Raw genomic sequence first — 24,465 nt, 5'->3', positions numbered from 1 at the left:
GCACAGTGCAGCCAAAAAAAAAAAAAGAAAGAAAAATAGAATAAGATCAATCAATCAATCAAATAAAAGTAAACTACAGTCACATGACAAAAAATTCAGAAACTACAGAAAGGCCTAAAACAAAAAGTAATTGGCCCCATTCCCCTCCCCCACCATGGCTCTCATTCCCCCCAAATAACTACTCCAAACACCTTCTCTGGTGCCCCACAGCCTCCAGAAAGGAATACAGCCCTGCCAACACATGGATTTTAGCACAGTGAGACCCAGTGACACCCATCTCCCCTGACCTCCAGAACTGTAAGATAACAAATTTGTGTTGTTTTAAACCACTAGGGTTGTGGTCATTACAAACTACTTGAAAAGGATACATATTTTCACTCACTAACGTTATTTCTATAAATTTATCCTAAGGAAATAACTGAACAAAACACACCATATGTACAGGAATATTCATCAAAACGTCAAACACAAAATGGAAAAGAGCTTAAACGTTCAACAGGAAACTATCTAAACAGACTGCAGCACATACAAGTAGCAGAACAGTATGTAGCCATTACAACTTATGTCGCCCTACACGTATTGAGTGAGACCTTCATATCCAGAGTATTGTCATAAAAATATAAGATCCTATTTTAGCCTTAAAACTATTTTTATCCATTTTCCATTTCATATATCCCTTTGATACATCATATAATTTCATTCAGATATTTCAGAATATAAAAGACAAGGACTCAAAAAAAAAAACCCATGAAACTATTTTTATACCAAGAAAATTAACAGTAATTTCTCCTTAATACCATCAAATAACCAATCTGTATTCAAATATCTGTCCCCAAAAAATTTTAGTTTGTGCAAATCAGGATCCAAATAAGATCAATACGTTGGAGTTGGTTCACATGCCTCTTCTAATCTACAATTCTCGCTCCTTTCTTCACTTTTTTTCACCCAATGCAGTTTACTTTACAGGAAACAAGTCTTTTATGTGATTTCCCAGTCTCAGTACCATTTACCATGCTACCTCGCTCCCTGTAATTTCTGCATATTGGTACTTAGATTTAAGTATTAGTAAGATTCACATTTGATTTTGGACAAGAAAACCTGGTAGGTGGTGCTATCTTCTTCCATTAAGAGACTTCCGAGTCTCTGGAGATACAGTTTATGGTATATTAAGTATTTATGAACAATTCTCAGTTTTGGAAAATTGAATTTAAGTTTGTCTAGATTTGCATCTATTTAACAAGTAAAAAGTATCGTCTTACTGACCTGCTGAGAAATATACGCTGACAAATGGCAGAAATGTCATTACAAGAGGATGTTTTACACACCACTTCAATCCCCAGCTTACCTCACCCCGAAAGCCATAGGTAGAAATACGAGCTAAATCCTCAAAGGACTGCAGTTTACTTGTGGTGAACCTCTCACACACAATCTCCAGATCTTCTTTCTAGAAGGTGCAGAAAAATCAGTGAAAAATTATGTTACTCATTTTTCCAAATTCCACATTTTTGAATTTCCCTTTTCTTGATTGAATCCAGGAAGACATTCCTCTTGGTAGAAGAATTCTAAATCAGCAGAAGCCTCCTCTCTGGGCATCCAGAATTCCACTCGGCCCTTTGCTCCCTCCTCCTCACTCACCTCGCTCCTCGGCCTCATTTTCTGCTTCTGTCTCATGTCCCCTGACTGGATATTTCACAGTTCCATCCCTGGACCTCTGCTCTGTCTACACACACTCTCTTGATGAGCTCATCCAGGCTCACAGATTTTACAAAAATCATTACTGTATTAGAAAACTTCTTTATTAAAAATCTATAGGTACATTTAATTGTAGTAAAATATACATGACAAAATTTACCATTTTAACCCTCTTTAAGCGTCCAGTTCTGTGGCATGAAGTACATTCACATGGTTGTGCAACCATCACCAACATCCATGTCCAGAACTCTTTCATCTCCACAAACTGAAACTGCACCCATGAAACAAAAGCCCTCAGGACTTCCATGGTTGTCCAGTGGTTAGGGCTTCGTGCTTGCACTGCAGGGGGCAAAGGTTTGATCCTTGGTCGGGGAGCTAAGATGATCCCACAGGCCATGAGGAGCAGCCCCTCAATCCCCTGGGAACCACCATTCTACTGATTCTATGCATTTAACTACCCTAGGTACCTCATCTAAGTGAAATCATACATCATTTGTCCTTTTGTGACTGGCTAATTTCTCTTAGCAAACTGTCTTCAAGTATGCTTGAGGGAGCATCTGTCAAAATGCCACTCCTCTGTAAGGCTGAATAACATTCCATTGTATGTATCTATCACATTTTGTTTATCGACTCATCTGTTGATACTTGGGTCGCCTCCACCTTTTGGCTATCACGAATATATTACTATGAACATGAGTGTACAAATCTCCTCAAGGCCCTGCTTTCAACTCTTCTGGGGATATACCCAGAAGTAGAATTGCTGGATCATATGGCAATTGCTTAATTTTTTAAGAAATCACCATACCGTTTTCCACAATGGCTGCACTATTTTATATTCCCATCAGCAATGTACAAGAGTTCTAATTTCTCAGTATCCTCGTCAATTTGGTTTTTTTTAAAATTTTTATTAGAGTACAGTTGAAATATTTGTTGTTATTAATTAATTAATTATAACAGTCATCCTAGTGGATGTCAAGTGGTATCTCACTGCAGTTTTTATTTGTATTTCCCTAATGACTAGTCATGTCGAGTGTCTCTTTTATGTGAGTCTCATAGCTTTTAATACTATCAAAATGCAATACATGAAATTTTTTATCTCTAGCCCAAAGCACTCCAGACTCACACATGTACCCAACAGACATGTTAAGTTCAACATACCCCCAAATGAATTTCTGATCTTCCCCTAAACATGCTTCTTCCAAAGCCTTTCCATCAGTAAATGGCAACTCTTTCCTATTTGCACAGGCCAAAACCTTGATGCCATTCTTGGCTCCTCTTCCTCTTACCCCCTCACAAGCAAATCCTGAGAGCTTTGCTCTTCACCATCAACTCAGAACCTCACTGCTTCTTACATCTCTGTCACAACCAAACTGGTCCAAGGCAACACCACCCTCTCCTGGACCACTTCAAAAACCTCCTCACTGCTTCTGTCCTGTGCTGCTTCAGTCTATTTTCTGCATTGCAGACAAAAGAGTTCTTATAAAACCTGTCAAATCATGTCACCTCTTTGCTCAAAACCCTCGAATATCCCACCTCATCCAAAGTAAAAGCCAAAAATTTTATAACAACCCACAAGGTCCTACATGCTCAGCCTGATGATCCTTCAGATCTCATTTCCTGTTACTCTTCCACTCCCCTCACCAGCCCATTCTAGACACACCAACCTCCTTGCTAGTCCTTAAGCATGTCAGGCAAGCTTCTATTTCGTGGTTTTTGTGTATAAGTTCTCTCTGCCCCGAACACTCAACCTTTAAACAGTTTCATGACTCGCTCCTGACCTCCTTATTCTCCTAAATAGTGCCTAGCATGGAATAGGTACTCAATAAATATTTATTTTTCAAACAATCACATCCATAAAAGCCTAGTTTCTAGAACAGGGAAAAGTTCCACCACTTCCTGCAGATGCAGCACACGAACCACACAAACATCCCACGGCTCTGAGGTTTTTCTTACCCTGATCCCGGTGCCATTGTCTTGGATCTGAATCAACTTCAGGCCTCCCTCTTTAACAACCACTTGAATACTTGTGGATTTTGCATCTAAACTGGCAAATCAAACAAAAAATAACTTATTAGTCAGCAACTACTCTAATGCACATATTTTAATACAAGTCAAGGGATAAGAACAAATTCCCGACAAACATAAGACTGATTAATGTGTTTTTCCTGTCTTACAGACTCTGTGACTACATTGTTATCAGTTTACATGTTGTGTGAGAGAGAGGGAAGGAAGCGATGGGTGAAGGGGGGAACCATCATTTCCAACAGGACACTCAAGAACATTTCTGTTCCTCGAGGAAAAAAAGAAACGGAAGTTAGGAGTGGGACCTTTCAGCACATGCCTCTTTCTTACCTACTTTTCAACTAATTTTACCATCTGTTACTCAAACTTTATTCAGCCTCAGGTTCTTAAATGACCCTTATAAAATGTCATTAAAAAAATTCTAAATGCTTTTCTCTACTATTTCTCTTCATGCAAATATATTTATGTTGGGGGAAAGAAAAAAATGGCAGTGCAGAAAGTTCTTTAAGAAGCCAATACAGGCTGGGGTGGGATGAACTGGGAGATTGGGACGGCCATGTATACATTACTAATAAGAAAAAAAAAATCAAATTGTACACTTTAAATATATGCAGTTTACTGTATGTCAATTGTATCTCAATAAAAGTTCAAAAAAAAAAAAAAGAAGCCAATACATCTTTTTATTCCTTCAAAGAGTAGCCTACAAGCATAGAGCACCTACAGAGCTAGAGAAAATAAATCCAGCCTGGGGCTACATGAGAAAGAGAAGTTACTTCCTCCTCACACAGAAAATTCTTTATTCAGAAATAAGATAATAAGTTATCTTATTAAAGACCTTTCTCAGGAGCCCCTGAGTTTAAGTTGTATTTAGCCATCTTACGTATTAAGAAGAGCATAACTGGACTGCATACAAAATCTCTGCTTAGAGAATTACAATCCACTGGCCTAACATGTGCAGTGTTGCTGTAGAGTTTTCTGCACAGTACAATGACACGCCCAAATCGTTCTGTCAGTAACACTGTAAAACAAAAGCCAGCCTTTGTGGACTTGAAGTAAAGTCAAAAGAAGAAACCGTCCCCAGGCTCCCTGCTTCTTCTCTTGTCTACCTTCTTATTATCTTCCTTTCTCCAGGTTCCTTCAGACCCACTGTTCTTTTGTTGCTTGTTTTCACAACAATCCCTTTACAAACCTATCAATCTTCACTGGGACATTTTTTTCCTTTTAACCTATAGATTTAACATCAATGCATTTTAACACAAACGATCTGACATTATGAGCCTCTGTCCTTTTTGAAGTTTACAGTTTACACCCAACTTTCTTTTCAGGTTTTTAACCTCTTCCTTCCACATTGTTTGTGTGACAGTTCTAAACCTCAGAATCCACGGAATACTCCATAAAATCAAATATCTCCGAAGTGACCCCGCAAAAAGTAAAGGGCAGGAAGGCCCTAAGTGGGGTCACTAACTTGGCAATAGGGAAATCACAAGTTGAACCCCAAGTCCACCGTCCTCTCCTAAAATCCAGCAATGTATTTCGAATAAAACTCAAAATGAATTGTACTTCTAAATGTAGATGGGTGACTTCTGGAATAAGCAAGAAACTGATAACACATGGTACCCTCTGAAGGATGAAGGGAGTTTTTTTCCCTTTTTAAATTATAACATTTTCATACATTTAAAAACTTGCACCTTCTGCATATATAATTTTTAAAGGACTTCTCTTAGTTAATGGCAACATTAAAACAATACTGTGTAGCCCTCTCCTGGCTCCCCAACGACCCTAAAGTCTGGCGAGGACGCCGGAGGACCCGGCAGGGGCGAAGGCAGGACCCCCGGCCGCCGCAGCCGCCGCCGCCGCCGCGCGCTGCACACGCCTCGGCTCAAGGCGAGGAGGCGTGTCCGCGCCATCCTGAGCAGCGGCCCGTTAAGTCGCAGCCTCTAAGGAAGGCTCGACTCCCTTTCGTACCAGTTCTCAATCATCTCCTTGATAGCATTAGCCGGCCGCTGGATAACTTCCCCTGCCGCGATGCGGTTCACTACTGTCTCGTCCAGCCGCCGGATAACCCCCGCTACCAACGACATTTTGGCGCCAGATGAGCCCGGGTCCCAGCGAGAAGCGCACTGGAAACACCTTCAGCCAATCCCCTTAGAGCTTCGTGCCCCGGTCCTTCCATCAACTCCGCTGACGCCATCCTGCCCCACCCGCTAGCGGCAGAGCCGCTTCCGGGTCAGGGGGGCTATCGATTGGGCAGCTGGAATGCCAGTCAAGTCCGTAAGTTCCGGTTCTCTTAGTACCGTCCGAAAGAGGCTTCAGGCCAGTGCGCAGCCAGAAGGGTGTGCGCCTGCGCGCTAAAGCTCACTGTCCACGCTGCCTATTGGCTCGCGCCTGGGGCTGGGGAATACGAAAGCTCCAGCCAATAGGAACGGAGGGGCCGGGGCCCCAGGTTGGCGTCCCCCGCTGGGGTGATCTGGCGCAGAGCGGAGGAGGCGCTTGGGGCTCGCTCCTGCTCCTCCCCTCTCCTCGCGGCCTCCCGTGAAATGTGGATGACGCCCAAGAGGAGCAAAATGGAAATCGACGAGTCTCGGGGGTTCCGGGCCGAGTGGACCCAGCGGTACCTAGTGGTGGAGCCTCCGGAGGGCGAGGGCGCCCTGTGCCTGGTGTGTCGCCGCCTGGTCGTAGCCACGGGCGAGCCCGACGTCAGGCACCACTACGAGGCCGAGCACGACTACTACGAGCGGTATGTGGCGGAGGGCGAGCGCGCGGCCCTGGTGGAGCGTCTGCGTCGGGGCGACTCGCCCGAGGCCGCCCCGCTCACTCCGGAGGAGAGGGCCGCTCGCGCAGGCCTCGGGCTCGCCCGCCTCCTGGCCTTGAAGGGTTGCGGCTGGGGTGAGGGGGACTTTGTGCACCGGTGCATGGAGGTGATGCTGCGAGATGTGTTGCCGGATCACGTGAGCGTTCTGGATGGCATTGATTTATCCCCGGAGATCACGCGGCAGAGGGTCCTGGACATTAACCAGAATCTACGCAGTCAGCTTTTTAACCGAGCCAAGGACTTTAAAGCCTATTCCCTTGCCTTGGATGACCAGGCTTTCGTGGCCTATGAGAACTACCTCCTGGTCTTTGTCCGCGGCGTGGGCCACGATCTGGAGGTGCAAGAAGAGCTTCTGACCATAATCAACCTGACGCATCACTTCAGCGTTGGCGCCCTCATGGCGGCAATCCTTGAGGCCCTGCAGACGGCGGGGCTCAGCCTGCAGCGGATGGTTGGCCTGACCACAACCCACACCCTGAGGATGATTGGCGAGAACTCAGGACTGGTGTCGTACATGCGGGAAAAGGCCGTCAGCCCCAACTGTTGGAATGTGATCCATTACTCGGGGTTTCTTCACTTGGAACTGCTGAGCTCCTACGACGTAGATGTTAATCAGATCATAAATGCCGTATCTGAATGGATAGTTTTGATTAAGACCCGAGGCGTCAGGCGGCCAGAATTTCAGGCTTTACTAACTGAATCTGAATCAGAGCACGGTGAAAGGGTCAACGGACGCTGTCTGAACAGTTGGCTTAGAAAAGGGAAGACTTTAAAACTCATATTTTTCTTAAGAAAAGAGATAGAAACGTTCTTGGTTTCGATCGGGGCAACCACGGTCCACTTCACAGACAAGGAATGGCTTTGTGACTTTGGCTTCTTGGTGGATATCATGGACCACCTTCGAGAACTCAGCGAGCTCTTGAGAGCGAGTAAAGTCTTTGCTGCTGCTGCCTTTGACCATATTTGTGCCTTTGAAGTGAAGCTGAATTTACTTCAGAGACACATCGAGGAGAAAAATCTAACACACTTTGCCGCCTTGAGCCAAGTTGTTGATGAGCTTAAAGAGCATCTTCAAGAAGACGAAAAAATACTCGACCCTGGTAGGTATCGAGTGGTGATCTGTCGCCTACAAAAAGAGTTTGAGAGACATTTCAAGGACCTCAAGTTCATTAAAAAGGACTTAGAGCTTTTTGCAAATCCATTTAGCTTTAAACCTGAATATGCACCTATTTCAGTAAGGGTGGAGCTAACAAAACTTCAGGCAAATACCAACCTTTGGAACGAATACCGAACCAAAGACTTAGGGCAGTTCTATGCTGGATTGTCTGCGGAATCTTACCCTATTATCAAAGGGGTTGCCTGTAAGGTGGCATCTTTGTTTGACAGTAGCAAAATCTGTGAAAAGGCTTTTTCGTATTTGACTCGAAACCAACACACTCTGAGCCAGCCGTTGACAGATGAACACCTCCACGCCCTGTTTCGGATTGCCACCACTGAAATAGAGCCGCGTTGGGATGATCTTGTAAGAGGAAGAAACGAGTCGAATCCGTAAATTTTTGTAGTACAGCACTCAACAAGAATGCGATTCTGAAAGCAAACATCTCTTTGGTTTTCAAGTTTACTAATTTGGACTGTGGGAAAGCACCACGTTATTCATCCAAATTGGTCACCATTCAAATTCTTCAGACAGATTTTTTTTTTCCATCCCAAGAGGCAGCATGGGACTGAAACATGCAGACACTTTTTTTTAAAACTTAATGGCAAAGTCATCTTTTGCTTTTATGATGTGATTGTTTTTAAAGACGTTTAGTACTGATAACGTGAGTTGAATTAGAAGTCTGTTTTTAAGATGTTTCGAAAAAACTTTAGCTCTTATTTTAACAATGTTAAAAGTCTGATGCAAATAGTCTGAAATTATCAATTCCTTAAATATGTGTTTGAGCCAGTTTGCAGAAACTCACATAACAAGTGCAGAAGTTTCTGAAAAGGAGGAACGTACATACTAGTGGAGGTATTTTGTCTATCAAAATGTTTGAGGCCATTTTTTTTAGACATTTCTGAGTCTGAAGTAAATACTGACATATTTCCTCCCTCTCACCAGCCCTAGCGATAATGATATTACTAATACAGGAAATAAGTAAAATTTTAGGCAGAGGACCAAGAATTATTTTTGAAGTGCTAGTTTAGGAGGCTTCCTGCAGTTTGGAGATCAGACTAACCAATTTTCGGAGGTTTCCCTTGAATTTTTCACAATTGGGTGCTGTTTTATGAGCTTGCCTAATAAAGGACTACGGTAAGTATAGACTCTTAGGGGTTGCCCACTAGTAATTCTTTTTTCTACTCTAGACAGTTTGGCCCTGTCAAAAAGGATGAGGAAAAATAGATATTTGCATCCCAGGGTCAGGAGTTGTGAGATATTTTAGCTTATTTGTCCTATCTGCATGGGTGTTACAGCTTTATAAAGAAATCCTGCTTAAAGGAAACCCTTTATTTTAAAATGAGGTCATATCAAATGTTGTTTGTTGCTGGAAGTGGATTTATTATACATTTGACACTGTCCCACACATTGTGTATTTAAGACTATGCACAAGTGACAATATTTAACTCTCAAGAAGCAGCTTTATTTACAGATAGTAGCACTTTCATATTTCTAAGTGAGACATCTGCTTTGTGCTAAAATACTTTTTTCAAACTTTATTAACCATGAAAAGGAAATCTTAGAGTAAAGCCAAATATGTGAAATGATTTAAGAACAGGACCCAACTTAGAGACCTTCTCAAGTACAATTTGAAAACTTGTGCTCAAGTCCTGTCTTAACTATTATAATGCATTTTTCTGTGGTCACTAATTCAGCAAATTCAAGGAAACCAGGATGCAAACAAGAATTTAGAAGGAACTGAAGCCTGAGTAATCAAAATAGATGCCACAAAGAGCCCAAGCACCGAAATTGTGCCAGTGGTTCTCAGCCAGAGACAGTATCCCTTCTTTCCAGAGGATGTTGGGAGACATGCAGGGGACTGTTTGAATGGTCACACTGATTGAGGAAAGTTCTGCTGGCATGTAACCACAAATGACACCCCACCCCCTGCAGTGCATAGGACAACAGGGCACAAGATAAAGACTTATTCCTCCCAACGTGCCAATAGACCCCCAGTGTAGATCCTCTTTTTTCGAGGAACATGGCAAATTACCGGTAGAAATAGAATTAGAAGGGCAAGTTGAGCAAACTGATAATAATAATAATAGGGGAAACTAATTCCAACAGTTCAGGTTTGGCTGGTTAAGATGCAGTCAAGGCCTTGATAGGTTCTGGTAGCTCACAATAGCATTTATAAATCAGTAGTTGGTATGGAACCAGGTTAAAGGGTTCTGTTCTATTATACATAATTAGTTTTGGGCAGAAAAGAAAGTGTTATATACAACTAAGAAACCAAGAATGATCAAATTAAGATTTGGGTTAACGGAGTAAACTTAAATATCTGGAAAAACAACATAGTGAAAAACCAAACAACAAAAAAATCTACCAGTAATTTCCCAATAGAGTGGAGTATTCTCTTCCTGGCAGATGCTTTATTGAAAGGATAATTGGAAGACCTGAAAGCTGCTTCTGCTTTATAACCCCAGTTCCTTAAATACTGAGATCTTGTACTTTTTGTCAAGTTCCACTACATATTTTGCTTAAGGTGGCAATAAAATTAGTTATATAGTCACTGAATATGGGGGAGATATAAGCCAAGAATTGAAAATTTACCCTGAACAGTAGAGAGTTTGCTATACACTAGTCTTGTTTGTAAAAAAGGAAAAAAAAAGTGTGTATTTTACTGTTTTCTGTATTAAGTAATTCTGTAACTGCATGGCAGTCTTTAAAAATTTCTTTTTAAATAGTTGTTTAAAAATTTCTTTAAAATAGTTGTTACTGGTCATGTTGTATCAGTGAATATAGTTAAAATAGTACTCTTTTTAAAAAACTCTGTGTGTCCCGATATCTCTCATTCCTACTAGTCTTCTTAGAAGATTTGTCTGTATTTCTGCTCTCCCGTATCGGCGCTCAGGCTGCTCCACCAAGCTCACTAAGCCCTTGTCAATGTTCTTACCCTCTTTACACCACTGGCCATCCTCCTTGAAATACTTGTTTAGTTTGGCTTCAGGGAAATATCTCTAAGTATGCTTTCTCAGTCTTCTTTGCAGGCAGATTTTGAAATTTGGTTTTAAGCTATCTTATTCTATATCATCTGCTTAGCTGATCTCTTCTTTTTTTTTTTCCATGGCTTCAGTTACCAACTGTATGTGAATGACTCCCAAATTCATATCTCCTTTCTAAACCTTTCCTGATTCCTCTATCTAGTTGCTCACTTAAGTCCACTTTGCTGTCTCATAGGCACCACATGTCCTTGACCTTGCCCCCCAGACCTGCTTCTCCTTTCCTGGTCCCTCTCTCAGTAGATGGTACCACCACTGCCAGCCATTCAGTTGCCCTGGCCCAAGCCCCAAACCCAGTTAGCCATGACTTTTCCCTCTTCATCCATCACGTCCACTCACACACACCTTTCTGGTAAGTCTGTTGCCTAGACTTTTCTTGATTCTCCAGTGCTGCTGTCCTGATCAAGGCCATCAACCTACCTTAATTACAGCATTGGCCTCCTCAGTCTCCCTTTCTCTGGTTGTGATCCGTTTCACGCTGCAGCTAGGTTGTTCCAGAAGACATCATAGCACTCCTCTGCTTTCACCACTGCTCTTAGGATAAGGTACAGTTTCTGTTCAGGTTTCAGTTTATATGCCACTTCCTCTAGGAAGCCTTCATCGGTACCCCTAGACTAGGTGCCCCTACTAAGCACTCCCTAAATACCTAGTTCTTCCCCAGCCATATACTTAGCACACTTTGTTGTTCCTTCTTAGTGATCAGTGCTAGATTGTAAGCTTTGCAAGGGCGGGGACCACATATATGCCTGCTCACTGCTGTATCTAGTGCTTAGTACAATGTCTGGCACTTCAGTAAATGTTTGGATGAATAAATATTTGTATAGTGTTTCACGATCTTTGTAGCCCTGTCATAGTCTCCTTTGACCCTTACAGTGGTCCTGTCATAACCTGTTTGCTGGGTAATTGTTATCCACATATTAAATCAAGAAATGCATCTAAGTTCTTTGTGGCTAGGAAATTATATTCCTAGAATTTAGTTCAGTGCTTGGCATGTGGCTCAAATATTTACTCTGTGAGTGTTGTTGAGGAAACAAACTTAGATTGCAATTTGCCCTAATAAACATAAGTAGTAAAGCTGAGTATACTCACATAATCCGCCATGTTAATATTTACCTCCTTGATGTAGAAGTCTAAATTTATTTATTTATTTATTTATTTTTAATTTCTAAAGGCAAGTTTGCAAAGGAACCTGGATGGGAAAGATTGGGCAACTATTTAGTGGACTTAAAACAACACTTGAGTAATTAAAAAGTTGCATTCAGTATCGGAAAAAGATAATGCTACTTAAGAGTTAATATCCATTTTCCTCCTGTAAGCATCAACCCTAGAAGAAAATGGCATCTTATTTACTTGCTCTTTTCCTTTACAGATGATTTCTGGCTCTTCTGGGATTTTAAAGTAAGTAAATTTAACAAACTATTAGAAGAATGACTCGGTCAGCCCTTCTGGTCACTAGACATTCAGTTCACTTGCTTTCCTACCTGCAGAATGTCTTCATCACCTCCCCAAGGAAGGTAACCCAAAAGTGACATCTGGTCAACGTATACTTCTTAGATTTGCTGTATTTCTTTGCTTTCTTGTTTGTGTGCCTCTGAACTTACTTTCTGGGTAACGTGGGCTGTCAGGCTTTGTGGGCGCGCCATACCCTTAGACTCTTTTTCCCTGAGCCACTTTTTTCCAGTTTAAGGGATTAACCAGTGTTACACTCTTAGTTGGACTTCTAGTCTGAGGCTCATTAACTAATTCAGAGGTTTTAACAGCAGGTGTGATAGTCATCTAGTGATTTGATCCTTGCTGCAAAACTGGGTTTTAGTCAACCTTTGGTGTAAAGGATTTCTCGTTTTTATCTCTTTGTATTGAGAAGTAGCCTCTTCCTACCCAATAAGTACTTGAGTTTGTGAACTCTCTTTATTCCCTTGCATTTCTGCTTGCAAACTGATGAATTCTTTGCTGAGTTCATCTCTTTTCTGTCTGTTTTGTCAAATGAAGCCAACCGCAACCATAAAATATTTCGTTTTCTTGTCTTTTTTTTTTCTTGAGTAAAGGATAGATTCTCTGCTTTCCAGATTCTCTCAAGGGACAGTCTCACCACTCCGTTAACATGCATCACCCCTGCATAAGTTATTTCTTCTATCTTCCAATAGAAGCAATTTCCTGAATGCCTGCCAACTAAGCCAATGTTCAATGCGCTAGATTTTTTTAAAACAACCAGTTTCTGTATGAGAATGGGCTAGGTTACTGTGCGGTAACAACCACAAAATTGCAGCTTTTCTCTTGTAGCTTGGCTAGGGGCTTTGCTCTAAGTCAGGGGTTGAAGAACTGTGGCCATGGGCAAAATCTGTCCTGCTGCCTGTTTCTATAAATAAAGTTTTCCTAGAAGACAGCCTTGCCCGTTTGTTTATGCACTGTCTGCTTTTGCTCTACAGTGGCAGAGCTGAGTAGTTGTGGAAGAAAGTGTCTGGCCCACAGAGTCTACAATATTTACCATATGACCCTTTACAGAAAATGTTCATTGATCCCAGCTCTAAGTGGTCCTCATTCTGGGACTCAGGCTGACCAAGCAGATATCATGTAGGGTGTTGCTGCCCATTTGGGGAAATGAAAAAGTATGACAAATCACTTATAGGCCCTTAAAGCACTTTCATTGGCCAAAGCACATCACACGGTCACACCAAAGTTCAAGGAGGAGTGTAATTCTTCCTGCTGCCTTGGAAGAAAACCAGAAATATTTGGAAGACAGTCCTACCAACTAACACATAGTTATATCTCTCTATAAAATTTCTTTGAAAATGTTTTTTCTTTTTCATTGAGGTGAAAGTTTACATTCAGCAAAATGCAAATATTTAGTGTACACCTCAGTGGATGTTTATATACACCCTTGAACCCATCACCCTATCAAGATATTGAACATTTCTGAACAGTCGGTGCCCTGTGCCCCACCCCCACACACAAATAACTGCTATTCTGACCTTTATCACCATGGATCACTTTTGACTGTTTTAAAGCTTCTTGTAAGTGTTATATGTACTGTTTTGTTCAGCATCGTGTCTGTGAGTCATCCATGTTGTTGCGTGTAGCAGCGAGTTGTTTTTTACTTCTGTCATATTCCATTGTATGACATACTGCAATTTATGAATCCATTCTACTGTTGATAGAAATTTTGGTTGTTTCCAGTTTGTGGTTATTATAAATAAAGTTGCTATGAACATTTTTGTGTCTGTCTTTCAGTGAACGTGTGCACCCAATTTTCTTGGTATTCTCCTTGGTATATACCCTGCTTCGCTCATAATTATCTGCACAGCAACTAAACTGATCCTTATGTTAAAATATAAATCAGGGCTTCCTAGGTGGCGCAGTGGTTAAGAATCCGCCTGCCAGTGCAGGGGACATAGGTTCGATCCCTGCTCCAGGAAGATCCCACATGCCACGGAGCAACTAAGCCCGTGTGCCAAAAAAAAAAAACCAAACCAAATCAGAGCATGCCAGCCCTCTGCTCAGAACCCTCCAGTGGCTTTAGTATCACAATGAGAATAAGATCCAAGGTCTCTATCCTGGGCTGCATGATTTGTACCCACCACACCCTCTTTCTTCCTACCCCATCTTATGTCCTATCCTTTATCCCTTCCCCTCCCCCAACTCGCTCTGTGTACTAGACACTGCTGGTAAATTGGGGATTGAAGATAAATGATTTGACCCTGTCCTTAAAGCGGTTGTAGTCTACATAGATAATTTTCACAAGCCATGACACTGGCTTATGGTAAGTCAATTATTAGTTCTGTAGAGAATAAGAGGGAAATATGCTCTATGATAAAAATAATTACTGTAGGGACTTCCCTGGTGGCACAGTGGTTAAGACTCACAGCTCCCAATGCAGGGGGCCCAGGTTCCATCCCTGGTCAGGGAACTAGATCCGCGTGCATGCCACAACTAAGGGGCCCACCTGCTGCAACTGAGACCCAGCACAACCAAATAAATATTTAAATTTTAAAATGCTCAAGGTAAAAGTTTAAAAATATATATAAAAATAAAATAATTGTATAACATAATTTACAATAATGTTTAACTCCTGGAAGGGATTTAGAGAATAAGATTAAAATGTAAAACCTCCTTGGTGAATTCAAGAAATGTGTAAGATCTCTCATTTTAGTTCCACTGATTATGAATTAGACTTCACCAACTTGGTTACCTTATTATAATTTACTGTTACATGTTCACTTCCATGAGGGATAGGTGGGGCTGAGAGCAGTGAACAGGGGTGAGAAGGCACTGGAATAAATAAATAAGTGCTGATACTAAGCACAGTCCAAAACAGCAGTCACAACAAAGCCCCTCCTTAAATTATTTGTATGTTATTGGTTATTATAAAATAAGTGAAAGAATGTGACAAGCACATTTTTTTATAACTTTACTGATGTACCAATACAATGAAGTAACTGTAAACTGCACATATTTAAAGTATGAAATCTGATTTGAGGACTTCCCTGGTGGTGCAGTGGTTAAGAATCCACCTGTCAATGCAGGGGACACGGGTTCGAGCCCTGGTCCAGGAAGATCCCACATGCTGTGGAGCAACTAAGCCCGTGCACCACAACTACTGAGCCTGCGCTCTAGCGCCTGTGAGCCACAACTACGGAGCCCGCACTCCACAACAAGAGAAGCCACTGCACTGAGAAGCCCATGCACTGCAGCAAAGAGTAGCCCCTGCTCACTGCAGCTAGAGAAAGCCTGTGCACAGCAACAAAGACCCAACTCAGCCAATAAATAAATAAATCTAAAAAAAAAAAAATTGACTTGTTTTGACATAAATGTATGAAACTCACCACAATCAAAACATTTCATCATCCCCAAAAGTTTGCCATTTGGTTTTGACTAATGGAAAGCAAACTTTACTCCAGTTTAAGGGGGAGGATGTCTCTCAGAACCACCACTGTCAACTTCCCTCACTGCATCTTTCCCTTTGCCAGCCAGCCTTGTACACCTTCCTGGCTCTGCATCCCTACCCCACTCCAGGGCCACTGACCAACTAACCCAGTCTCCTCTGCCAGTTCCACATTCCTGGGCAGGAACTTGTGGAATTACCCAGGCCAAGCGCACTCTGCTTGCCGCACGGCAGGTCAATGAATTGCAGATGAGGTGTTGAGACTGTTGCAGAAAACCGATCCCACAAGAAACCAAGCACCACACTCAGAGAGTTGGAGAACTCAGGTTTATTATGCCAGCCGGACCCAGATGAGCTAAGGCTCCAAAATTCGGGGCCTCGTTTGGGGCCAGTTCTCTCCTTTTATACATTAAGACATATAGCTACAGTTGGTACTAACTGATTGGTTACACAGTTTCTATAAATCACAGGTGGTTACAGAATGTGGGGGTTGCTAGGGGTTACGGGAGGTGGGAGTTCAGACAAAGGCAAGCAGAGACAGAAACAGTACATTTTATACTTATATCAATCATTCCTATGCAATCATTAACAGGCAGGCAAGGTTCACATAGCGGGCCTTAAACTATAGATTTCAAATTTTCCTTATCAAGACAAGGAATATGACTTTATTTGGAAAGCTGGCAGACCGAGAAGATGGCAGACTAGTGTCTTCAATAAACCATCTTATTGGGGTCTGTATGCCAGTTTGTTTTATAGAATCAGAGAGGGAGAGGCTGTGAGGAAGTAAAGTTAAAGAGACATCAGTCTTGCAAAACATCTCTGGGAATGACCAGCCTCCATGAGGAGATATGTTAATTTCAGCCATTCACACAGGTGGGCAGAGCAGATTGTCCGCCTGTGAGCTGAACAGAGGCACTTTAGCATTCAGGCTGGGGGGCAGTGTTCCCTGAGGCAGGCCATCGTTATATGATTATAATAAAAGCAGCAAAAAGCAAAGGTTAAAGTCAAAGAAACAGATTCAACATGGAGTCCAATTTAGCTCTTCGCGGTAACAGTGGCAGTCCCATCTTTGATGTCTTCCCTGAGGCCGGAGTGATGGTTATGAAGGGAACGGTCCCATAATGTATTTGATAGGGATTTCTGGTTGTGAGAACCCAACAAGCACCAGCTTAAAAGGGAAAGCAGGGAATGCTTAGAGAAATACAGAAATATCTTACGGAAGCCATGTGCAGGAATTGAATTCAGCGGTCATTCAACAATCATTTAATGAAGGCCCGCTAGAGCCAGGTGCTGGTCTGGACACTGGAGATTCAGATTTTGAAGCCAAATAAATTTCCTACCCTCATGGATCTTGTGTGTTCCCTCTGCACATCTGCTTCATTCTCTCTGAACACCAGCCTCCACTGCCCATGTATATATTTTTTAATGGGAGAACGCTGTTATGACTGGAAAGATACTTTTCTTGAGAGGGGTCTATAACATAGAGCTCCAGGTCCCCAGCCCCGTGGTTCAGGTGGGCTGAAGAGGAAGAACACCACAGGAGAATTCAGGCTGGGCAGACACACCAAAAGTTATCTATCACATCTGGTTAGCAACCACTGATACTCAAAACCATTCCGATGGATTTACTGTCTCCTGTTATCAGAGTTCTCACCGATTCTTCTGAGTCAGAATTTATAGAACTGAATGTTAAAGGGTCCATAAAAAGCTCATTTATCCCAACTCCTTTACAGGTACAAAAAATTGGGTCCCAGGCTAGGGGCTAAGGTTATTCTGAATTATGCAGCAGAACCAAGACAAAAGCTATTTCCTGACTCCCGTTCCAGTGCTTTTCCGGCTCTGCCCTTGCTGTCATTACCAGACTGGCCTCATGCTTCCGTTCCTTTTAAGGAACTGCCTGTTTGCCCGGTGGACAACCCCAGAATGCTCACATTCTTGCCCTCTGGTTCTGGCTAACAGTGGCTCGGACAGGGTATCTCACAGTGCTTACACAGAAAGCCTTTAGGAATCTAGGATTCTTTGAGATATTGTTACATTAGATATATGATAAAACCATAAAATTTTCAAATTTTGACATGCATTCTTGATACCAAGCAGGAGCCTCTGAGGTTCCTGGGCACAAAAGCCTTTCTGTGTCCCCCAGTTTCTCGATGACAGGAAACAGGCTTCATTCAGCGTCCATGGCTTTCCGTGAGTTCCAACGGGCAGGTTCAAACAGTTGCTAATTAGGGAAGGGAAGGAATGCAGAGACAAGGCAGGAAGAGTCAAGAAACAGCAACGCAGGCTTGGGGCAGGGTCCTGGTTCCTTCTCAAGGGATACACGTAACAGTATCTTTGAGCTGTTTAGCAGATACTGAAACCCCCATCAGGTGGGAAAAGTAAGCAGTCTGCTGCCCACAAGCAGGTAGACCCAGACTAGCGGGAACCAGAAGGCTGATGATGCTGACTCCACTTACCTCCCCACCCACCCATCAGAAGAATGTCCACAAGCGGATCACGCCCTCTTTGAACCATGACTATTAAAACATCTCCCTACCCCCTCTAGATTGGGACACATGGTTTTGAGGGCATTAGCCCTCTGTGGCCCCCTTTGCCTGGCAAAGCAATAAAGCTATTCTTTTCTACTTCACCCAAAACTCTGTCTCTCAGATTTAATGTAGTGTCGGGGTCCAGAGGCCAAATTTGGTTTCATCCTGAAACAGTTTAAACAGTGTATGTATTACTGGTTTCCAGAGGGCTTTGAGACAGGAGCAGGGGTGGGGGATGGGGGGTTCGGGGGAGCAGGGCACAGCCTTTGAAAGAATGACAGAGCCGTTGAGGATACAACAGAACTGGTTAAAACCAACTAGGTCCAAGATGGCAGAAGATTCGACTTCCGGTGGACCTTGAGACTCATTATGCACTTATGGTAACATATTAGCATATGTTAAATGCCATGCCCACAGGCGCCAAGACAGAGCCTCCCATAAAAGACTCAAAAGGGAGCAGTGGCCTAATTCCTGGAAATCCCTGCTCCTTCCCCAAACTAGTTGGAATAATCGTCCCCCTCATTAGCCTCGGGAATTGCCCAGCCCATAAAAACTAACTACCCCATATTTTGGGGCCTCTCACCTTCAGAGACGGCCCACACTCTATGGAGTGTGTGTCTCTCTCAGTAAACCTGCTTTCACGTTACTGCATGAGAAGCCCCACTTGGCACCCCATCCCAGGAACTCATCCAAGACCGGAATCATGACCATCCTCTCGCACCCCATTTTCCTGCAACCTCTTTACAAAGGGCATTTTTTTTTTGGGGGGGGGTACACCAGGTTCAATCATCTGTTTTTATACACATATCCCCGTATTCACTCCCTTCCTTGACTGCCCCCACAAAGGGCATTTCTTTAATAGATACTTTATTATATACACAGGTGATAAAGTCCCAGACTTACCATTAGGCACATAAATATAGACCCTACTAAATATTTAATATTATCAAGCTTATACAACTTGAGCATGGTTTTGAGGCCAGCAACCTCAGTGTCTATCTAAATGGGGGTCTGGTCTTGCTAAGATGTAAAATTGCTATTTTTTTTTTATTGGAATATAATTGCATTACAATGTTGGGTTAGTTTCTGCTGTAGAACAAAGTGAATTAGCTATATGTGTTAGAGGAAACACAGACTGAAACTGGCCACCCTGGGCAGGCAGACGGTAACAATTAGCATGAGTTATTTTACGACCGGAAATCCTGGTAAGGAACACAGAACTAACAAGCCACCACCAACTGAAAGAATACGGCAAAGGTCAAAAGGAGACGCCAGTCCATATGTCGTACCCACCTCCCAGAATTCTTCTTGCTGGGGTCCATCTTGGCTGAGAGATGTGTGCATCACCAGAAAAGACCCTAAGTCAGAATGATTGGCCAGAGACAACCCAGAAACTGATCCCATCACCATAAAACCTGAGACTGCAAGACACGTGGCAGAGCAGTCCTTCTGGGTTCCTTTACCCTCCTGCTCTCCACCCGGGCGCCCCCTCCTAATAAAGTCTCTTGCTTTGTCTTGCTTTGTCAGCATGTGTGTCTCCTTGGACAATTCATTTCCAAGTGTTAGACAAGAGCCCACTCTCGGGCCCTGGAAGGTGTTCCCCTTCCTGCAACATATGTATACATATATCCCCCCACCTTGAGTCTCCCTCCCATCCCCATATCCTACCCCTCTAGGTCATCACAGAGCACCGAGCCGAGCTCCCTGTACTACACAGCTAGCTATCTATTTTACACACGGTAGTGTATATAGGTCAATGCTACTCTCTCATTTTGTCCCACCCTTCCCTTCCCCCATTGTGTCCACAAGTCCATTCTCTACATCTGCATCTCTTTTCCTGCCCTGTAAATAGGTACATCCATACCATTTTTCTAGATTCTATATATATGTGTTAATATACAATATTTGTTTTTCTCTTTCTTACTTTACTCTGTCTGACTGACTCTAGGTCCATCTACCTCACTACAGATAACTCAGTTTCATTCCTTTTTATGACTAATATTCCAGTGTATATATGTGCCACATCTTCTTTATCCATTCACCTGTTGATGGGCATTTAGGTTGCTTCCATGTCCTGGCTATTGTAAATAGTGCTGCAAAGAACATTCGGGTACTTGCATCTTTTTTTTTAATTTATATTTTTTTGGCTGCCTTGAGTCTTCATTGCTGTGGGGGGGCTTTCTCTAGTTGCAGTGAGTGGGGGTTACTCATTGTAGTGGCTTCTCTTGTTGTGGAGCACAGGCTCTAGGCACTCGGGCTCAGTAGTTGCAGCTCACAGGCTCTAGAGCACAGGTTCAGTAGTTGTGGTGCACAGGCTTACCTGCTCCAAGGCATGTGGGATCTTCCAGGACCAGGGATCAGATCTGTGTCCTTTGCATTGGCAGGTGGATTCTCAACCACTGACCCACTAGGGAAGTCTTTTTGAATTATGTTTTTCTCAGGGTATATGCCCAGTAGTGGGATTGCTGGGTTATATGGTAGTTTTATTTTCAGTTTTTTAAGGAACCTCCATACTGTTCTCCATAGCGGCTGTATCAATTTACATTCCCACCAACAGTGTAAGAGGGATCCCTTTTCTCCACACCCTCTCCAGCATTTACTGCTTGCAGATTTTTTGATGATGGCCATTCTGACCAGCGCGAGGTGATACCTCATTGTGATTTTGATTTCTATTTCTCTAATGATTAGTGATGTTCAGCATCTTTTCATGTGTTTGTTGACCATCTGTATGTTTTCTTTGGAGAAATGTCTACTTAGGTCTTCCACCCATTTTTTGATTGAGTTGCTTGGTGTTTTTGGTTTTTTTTTTTTTTTTTTTTTTTGATATTGAGCTGCATAAGCTGCTTGTCTATTTTGGAGACTAATCCTTTGTTAGTTGCTTCCTTTGCAAATATTTTTTCCCATTCTGAGGGTTGTCTTTTCGTCTTGTTTATGGTTTCCTTTGCTGTGCAAAAGGTTTTAAGTTTAACTAGGTGCCATTTATTATTAATAAATCTACTTCTTACCTACCACTTTGCCTCTCGCTGAATTCCTTCTGCAGCAAGTTACAAAGAACCTGAGCTTCATTAAGTTCTGAGACCAGGTGTGTGTTTTCAGAAGATTGTGGGTTCAAGTCCCATGTGAGATGTGGTTTCAACAAGGCTTACACAGAAAGCCTTTAGAAATCTAGAATTCTTTGAGCTATTGCAACATGAGATATATAATAAAATTATAAAATTTTAATATTTTGATGTGTATTCTGAAATAGTTTAAATACTGTCAATATTACCTGTTTCTGGAGTGTTTGAAAAAAATTATCTGAAAAGAATGAGACTGGAGCCACTGTAAGGAGTTTTTTGACAGTCTTTCAATTTCCTCTTATGTCTCTTGCATATTGAATTGATTCCAATTTTTAGGATTTTCCCAGGAAATTTTCCATTAAATGAAGGTTTTCAAATTTATTGAGTTGTTCATCGCATTTTTATTTCATCTCCTTTGTATCTCTGGTTATACTCTCTCTCTCATTCCTGATGTTTGAGCTTTCTTTTTTCTTAGTTAGCCTCACTACAGAATTTTTTTTGTCCTTTTCTAAGACCATTATTTTCTATTTCATTGATTTCTGCTTTTATTTTCTTTAACTCATTCTTCCTATTTTCTTATTCGTTTTTTCCATTAATTTATTTTTTCCACATCGACATGAATATTTTTACACTTTGTTTACTAACTAACCTATCCTCATTGTACCTCAAACCTACTATCAATATAAAATAAAGTTCTAAGGCCTATTGCCGAGACCAGCTCAGTGACTCGAGGTGAGTGACGGGTGCCGCAAGCTTGAAGAAAACACAGACACAGACTGAAGAGAAAAGTGGGACAGGGGCTCAAGACCTCTCGGATCAAGAGCCCTGCTGACTCATCCCAGGTTGCTTTTATTGAGTTCTTCAGCTAACATTCTCAGGTTACACCAATAAACAATCAAAGGCCTCACATGACTGGGGCAATTATCTTTGTTTGCTTCCTGGGTCAGAGTTGAGCAGGTGTGGATTTGAGCTGGGTGTGGAGAACAAAACAGCCCTGGGGGCAGGAGACCTCTCTCAGATATTAGGGGTCTGTGCCCCACCCCTGTTGGCCCCTCTGCGACTGTGCCTGTCTTAGGTTGTTCCTCCCTTGAGGAATCTTACCCATCTCTGGCTAACCAGTCATCCTCCAGGGCCAAACAGTGTGATATTAGTCTCCACGCCCTGCACCCTCAGCTCCTCCACTGCTCAAGCAGGACATTCTGAATCCCATCGCTCGGCCCACATACTTTAACATTTTCAAGGTTTCAGAAAGGCTCCTGAATGTCTTCCCACAGCCTATATTATGCCTTTCATTGCCCTGAATTATTTGACTGATGTGGATGGTTTGCCACCAAGATAACTCGTTTAGCCCTGAAGTTCTTATTTCATCTCTAAAAACACAAGAACATTTTCGTCTATAATTACAATGCTACTGTCACACCTATTAATAATTCTTCAACAAAAACTAATGCCTAGTCCATATTCACGTGTCCCCAATTGTTTGTAAAAATGACTTTTTATAGTTTGTTTTTTGTAATCAGTATCCAAGCAAGGTCCACACAACGTATTTGTTTCCCACGTCCTTTTTTTTTTTCCTTCATTTTTTCGGCTGTGTCAGGTCTTAGTTGCAGCACACGGGATCTTTCGTTACTGCACGCAGTCTCTTTGTTGTAGTGCTCGGGCGTCTGTCTAGTTGTGGTGTGCGGGGTTTTTTTCTCTCTCTAGTTATGGCGCGTGGGCTCCAGAGCGAGTGGGCTCTGTAGTTTGCAGCACATGGGCAGTCTTATTTAGGCACAAGAGCTCAGTAGTTGCTAGTTCCTCAACCAGGGATCCAACCCGTGTCCCCTGCATTGGCAGGCAGATTCTTTACCACTGGACCACCAGGGAAGTCCCTTGCCATGTGCCTGCTCCTTTTTTTTTTTTTTTAATTAATTTATTTATTTATTTATTGGCTGTGTTGGGTCTTCGTTGCTGTACACGGGCTTTCTCTAGTTGCATCAAGTGGGGGCTACTCTTCATTGCAGTGTGTGGGCCTCATTGTGGTGGCTTCTCTTGTTGGGGAGCACCGGCTCTAGGCGCTCGGGCTTTAGTAGTTGCAACCTGCGGGCTCAGTAATTGTGGCTCTAAGGCACAGGCTCAGTAGTTGTGGCACATGGACTTAGTTGCTCTGAGGCACGTGAGATCTTCCCGGACTGGGGATTGGACCCCTGTCCCCCTGCATTGGCAGGCGGATTCTTAACCATTGCACCACCAGGGAAGTCCCCTGCTCCTCATTTTTTTCAGGCTACTGTCTTGTTGGAGAAATCAGGTCAGTTGTTGGATAGAATGTCCCATGCGCTATATTTATTTGTTTTCTTCCTTGTGTTTAATTTGTTCCTCTATCCTCCATGTTTTGTGTTGTCTTGTAGTTCATTCTACAGGCTTGATAAGACCCAGATTTAACCACTAGAACACTGAACAAGCGATACTTGTATTTCTTAATTGCCTCACATCAGGATCGCAGACTATGTGGTCTTCCCAGGTTTAGCAAAGCCAAGGCTGTTACTGGGCTCAGCTGATCACAGGCTGATCCCGTCACGTCAGGTCCCCTATCAGCCTCTCACCTGGCACTTTTGACCCATTGATCACTGTCACCTGAATCTGTTAGTTCATTAGGACCTGCAATGTAGTTATTTTTCTAACTCTATCATGCATTCTTCTATACTTAGCAGGAATTCTTCCTCTTCTTAATAAGGAAAAATAGAAGTTTTTCTTATTAACTGGGACTAGTGTTAAACAAACATGCTAAGGAGTCACAGAAAAGATTCATGAGCGCAGGAGTTTATTTTGCTTTACTGATGAGTCTCTGGCACTGAGACTGGTGCCTGGTGCTAGTGAGCCTTCGTTAAATAACTGTTGAAGGCAGAATAACTGCTTAATGTGTCCCCTTTAATTACGAATTTTCAGAGTTAATAGTTGGTGTCCCTCTTTAAACTTGTGGACTTTTTAATTTTTCATTGTTTCAGTTGCTTTGCAGTCATTGTTCTTTGTGATGCTCCGGTTGCCTCGCCTTTGACCACTGGGAGCCTCTTTGAGCTGGCCTCTGTTCCCTTTGCCATGATGCCATTAGTCTCTGAAAGCGTCCATGCATTTCTGCATAAGGTGTTCCAGGCTCATCTCTACATTCCTACCCCATACTTAGTTGGGAGTCTCAGTTCCTGAAATAGAGAATTGTAGTTAGAGATTACCATGAGAATGTTGGTGTTGCTTGTTGTTCATTGGCTGTCATTTCTTCTAGGACTTTCCAGTGCATGA

General features: G+C 42.5%; 2 protein-coding genes across 6 annotated transcripts in view; one reads left to right on the top strand and one right to left on the bottom strand.

The window, feature by feature from the left end:
- MLH1 (mutL homolog 1) overlaps nt 1-5,907 on the bottom strand; it is a 53,638-nt gene extending 47,731 nt beyond the window's left edge. For all 5 annotated transcript variants that reach the window (XR_009048787.1, XR_009048786.1, XM_057705750.1 and 2 more), the window contains exons 1-3: nt 5,680-5,907; nt 3,646-3,736; nt 1,346-1,444 (exon numbers count right to left, since the gene is read on the bottom strand). Coding sequence is in view for 3 of the 5 variants with exons in the window: in XM_057705750.1 (XP_057561733.1) it covers nt 1,346-1,444; nt 3,646-3,736; nt 5,680-5,795 (306 nt within the window). In the remaining 2 variants the exon portion in view is untranslated. The remainder of the gene's footprint in view (nt 1-1,345; nt 1,445-3,645; nt 3,737-5,679) is intronic.
- A 180-nt stretch (nt 5,908-6,087) lies between these two features.
- Nucleotides 6,088-13,930, top strand: EPM2AIP1 (EPM2A interacting protein 1). Its single transcript, XM_057706299.1, has 2 exons — nt 6,088-8,346; nt 12,096-13,930. Exon 1 carries the CDS (start codon nt 6,252-6,254, stop codon nt 8,076-8,078), a length of 1,827 nt encoding a protein of 608 aa, XP_057562282.1. The 5' UTR covers nt 6,088-6,251; the 3' UTR covers nt 8,079-8,346; nt 12,096-13,930.
- Nucleotides 13,931-24,465: the final 10,535 nt, after the last annotated feature.

Source organism: Hippopotamus amphibius, chromosome 13 (genome assembly GCF_030028045.1).
Source record: "Hippopotamus amphibius kiboko isolate mHipAmp2 chromosome 13, mHipAmp2.hap2, whole genome shotgun sequence".
NCBI lineage: Eukaryota > Metazoa > Chordata > Mammalia > Artiodactyla > Hippopotamidae > Hippopotamus > Hippopotamus amphibius.
The sequence above is the reverse complement of the archived record's forward strand: the minus strand, read 5'-3'. Positions and strand labels throughout refer to the sequence as shown.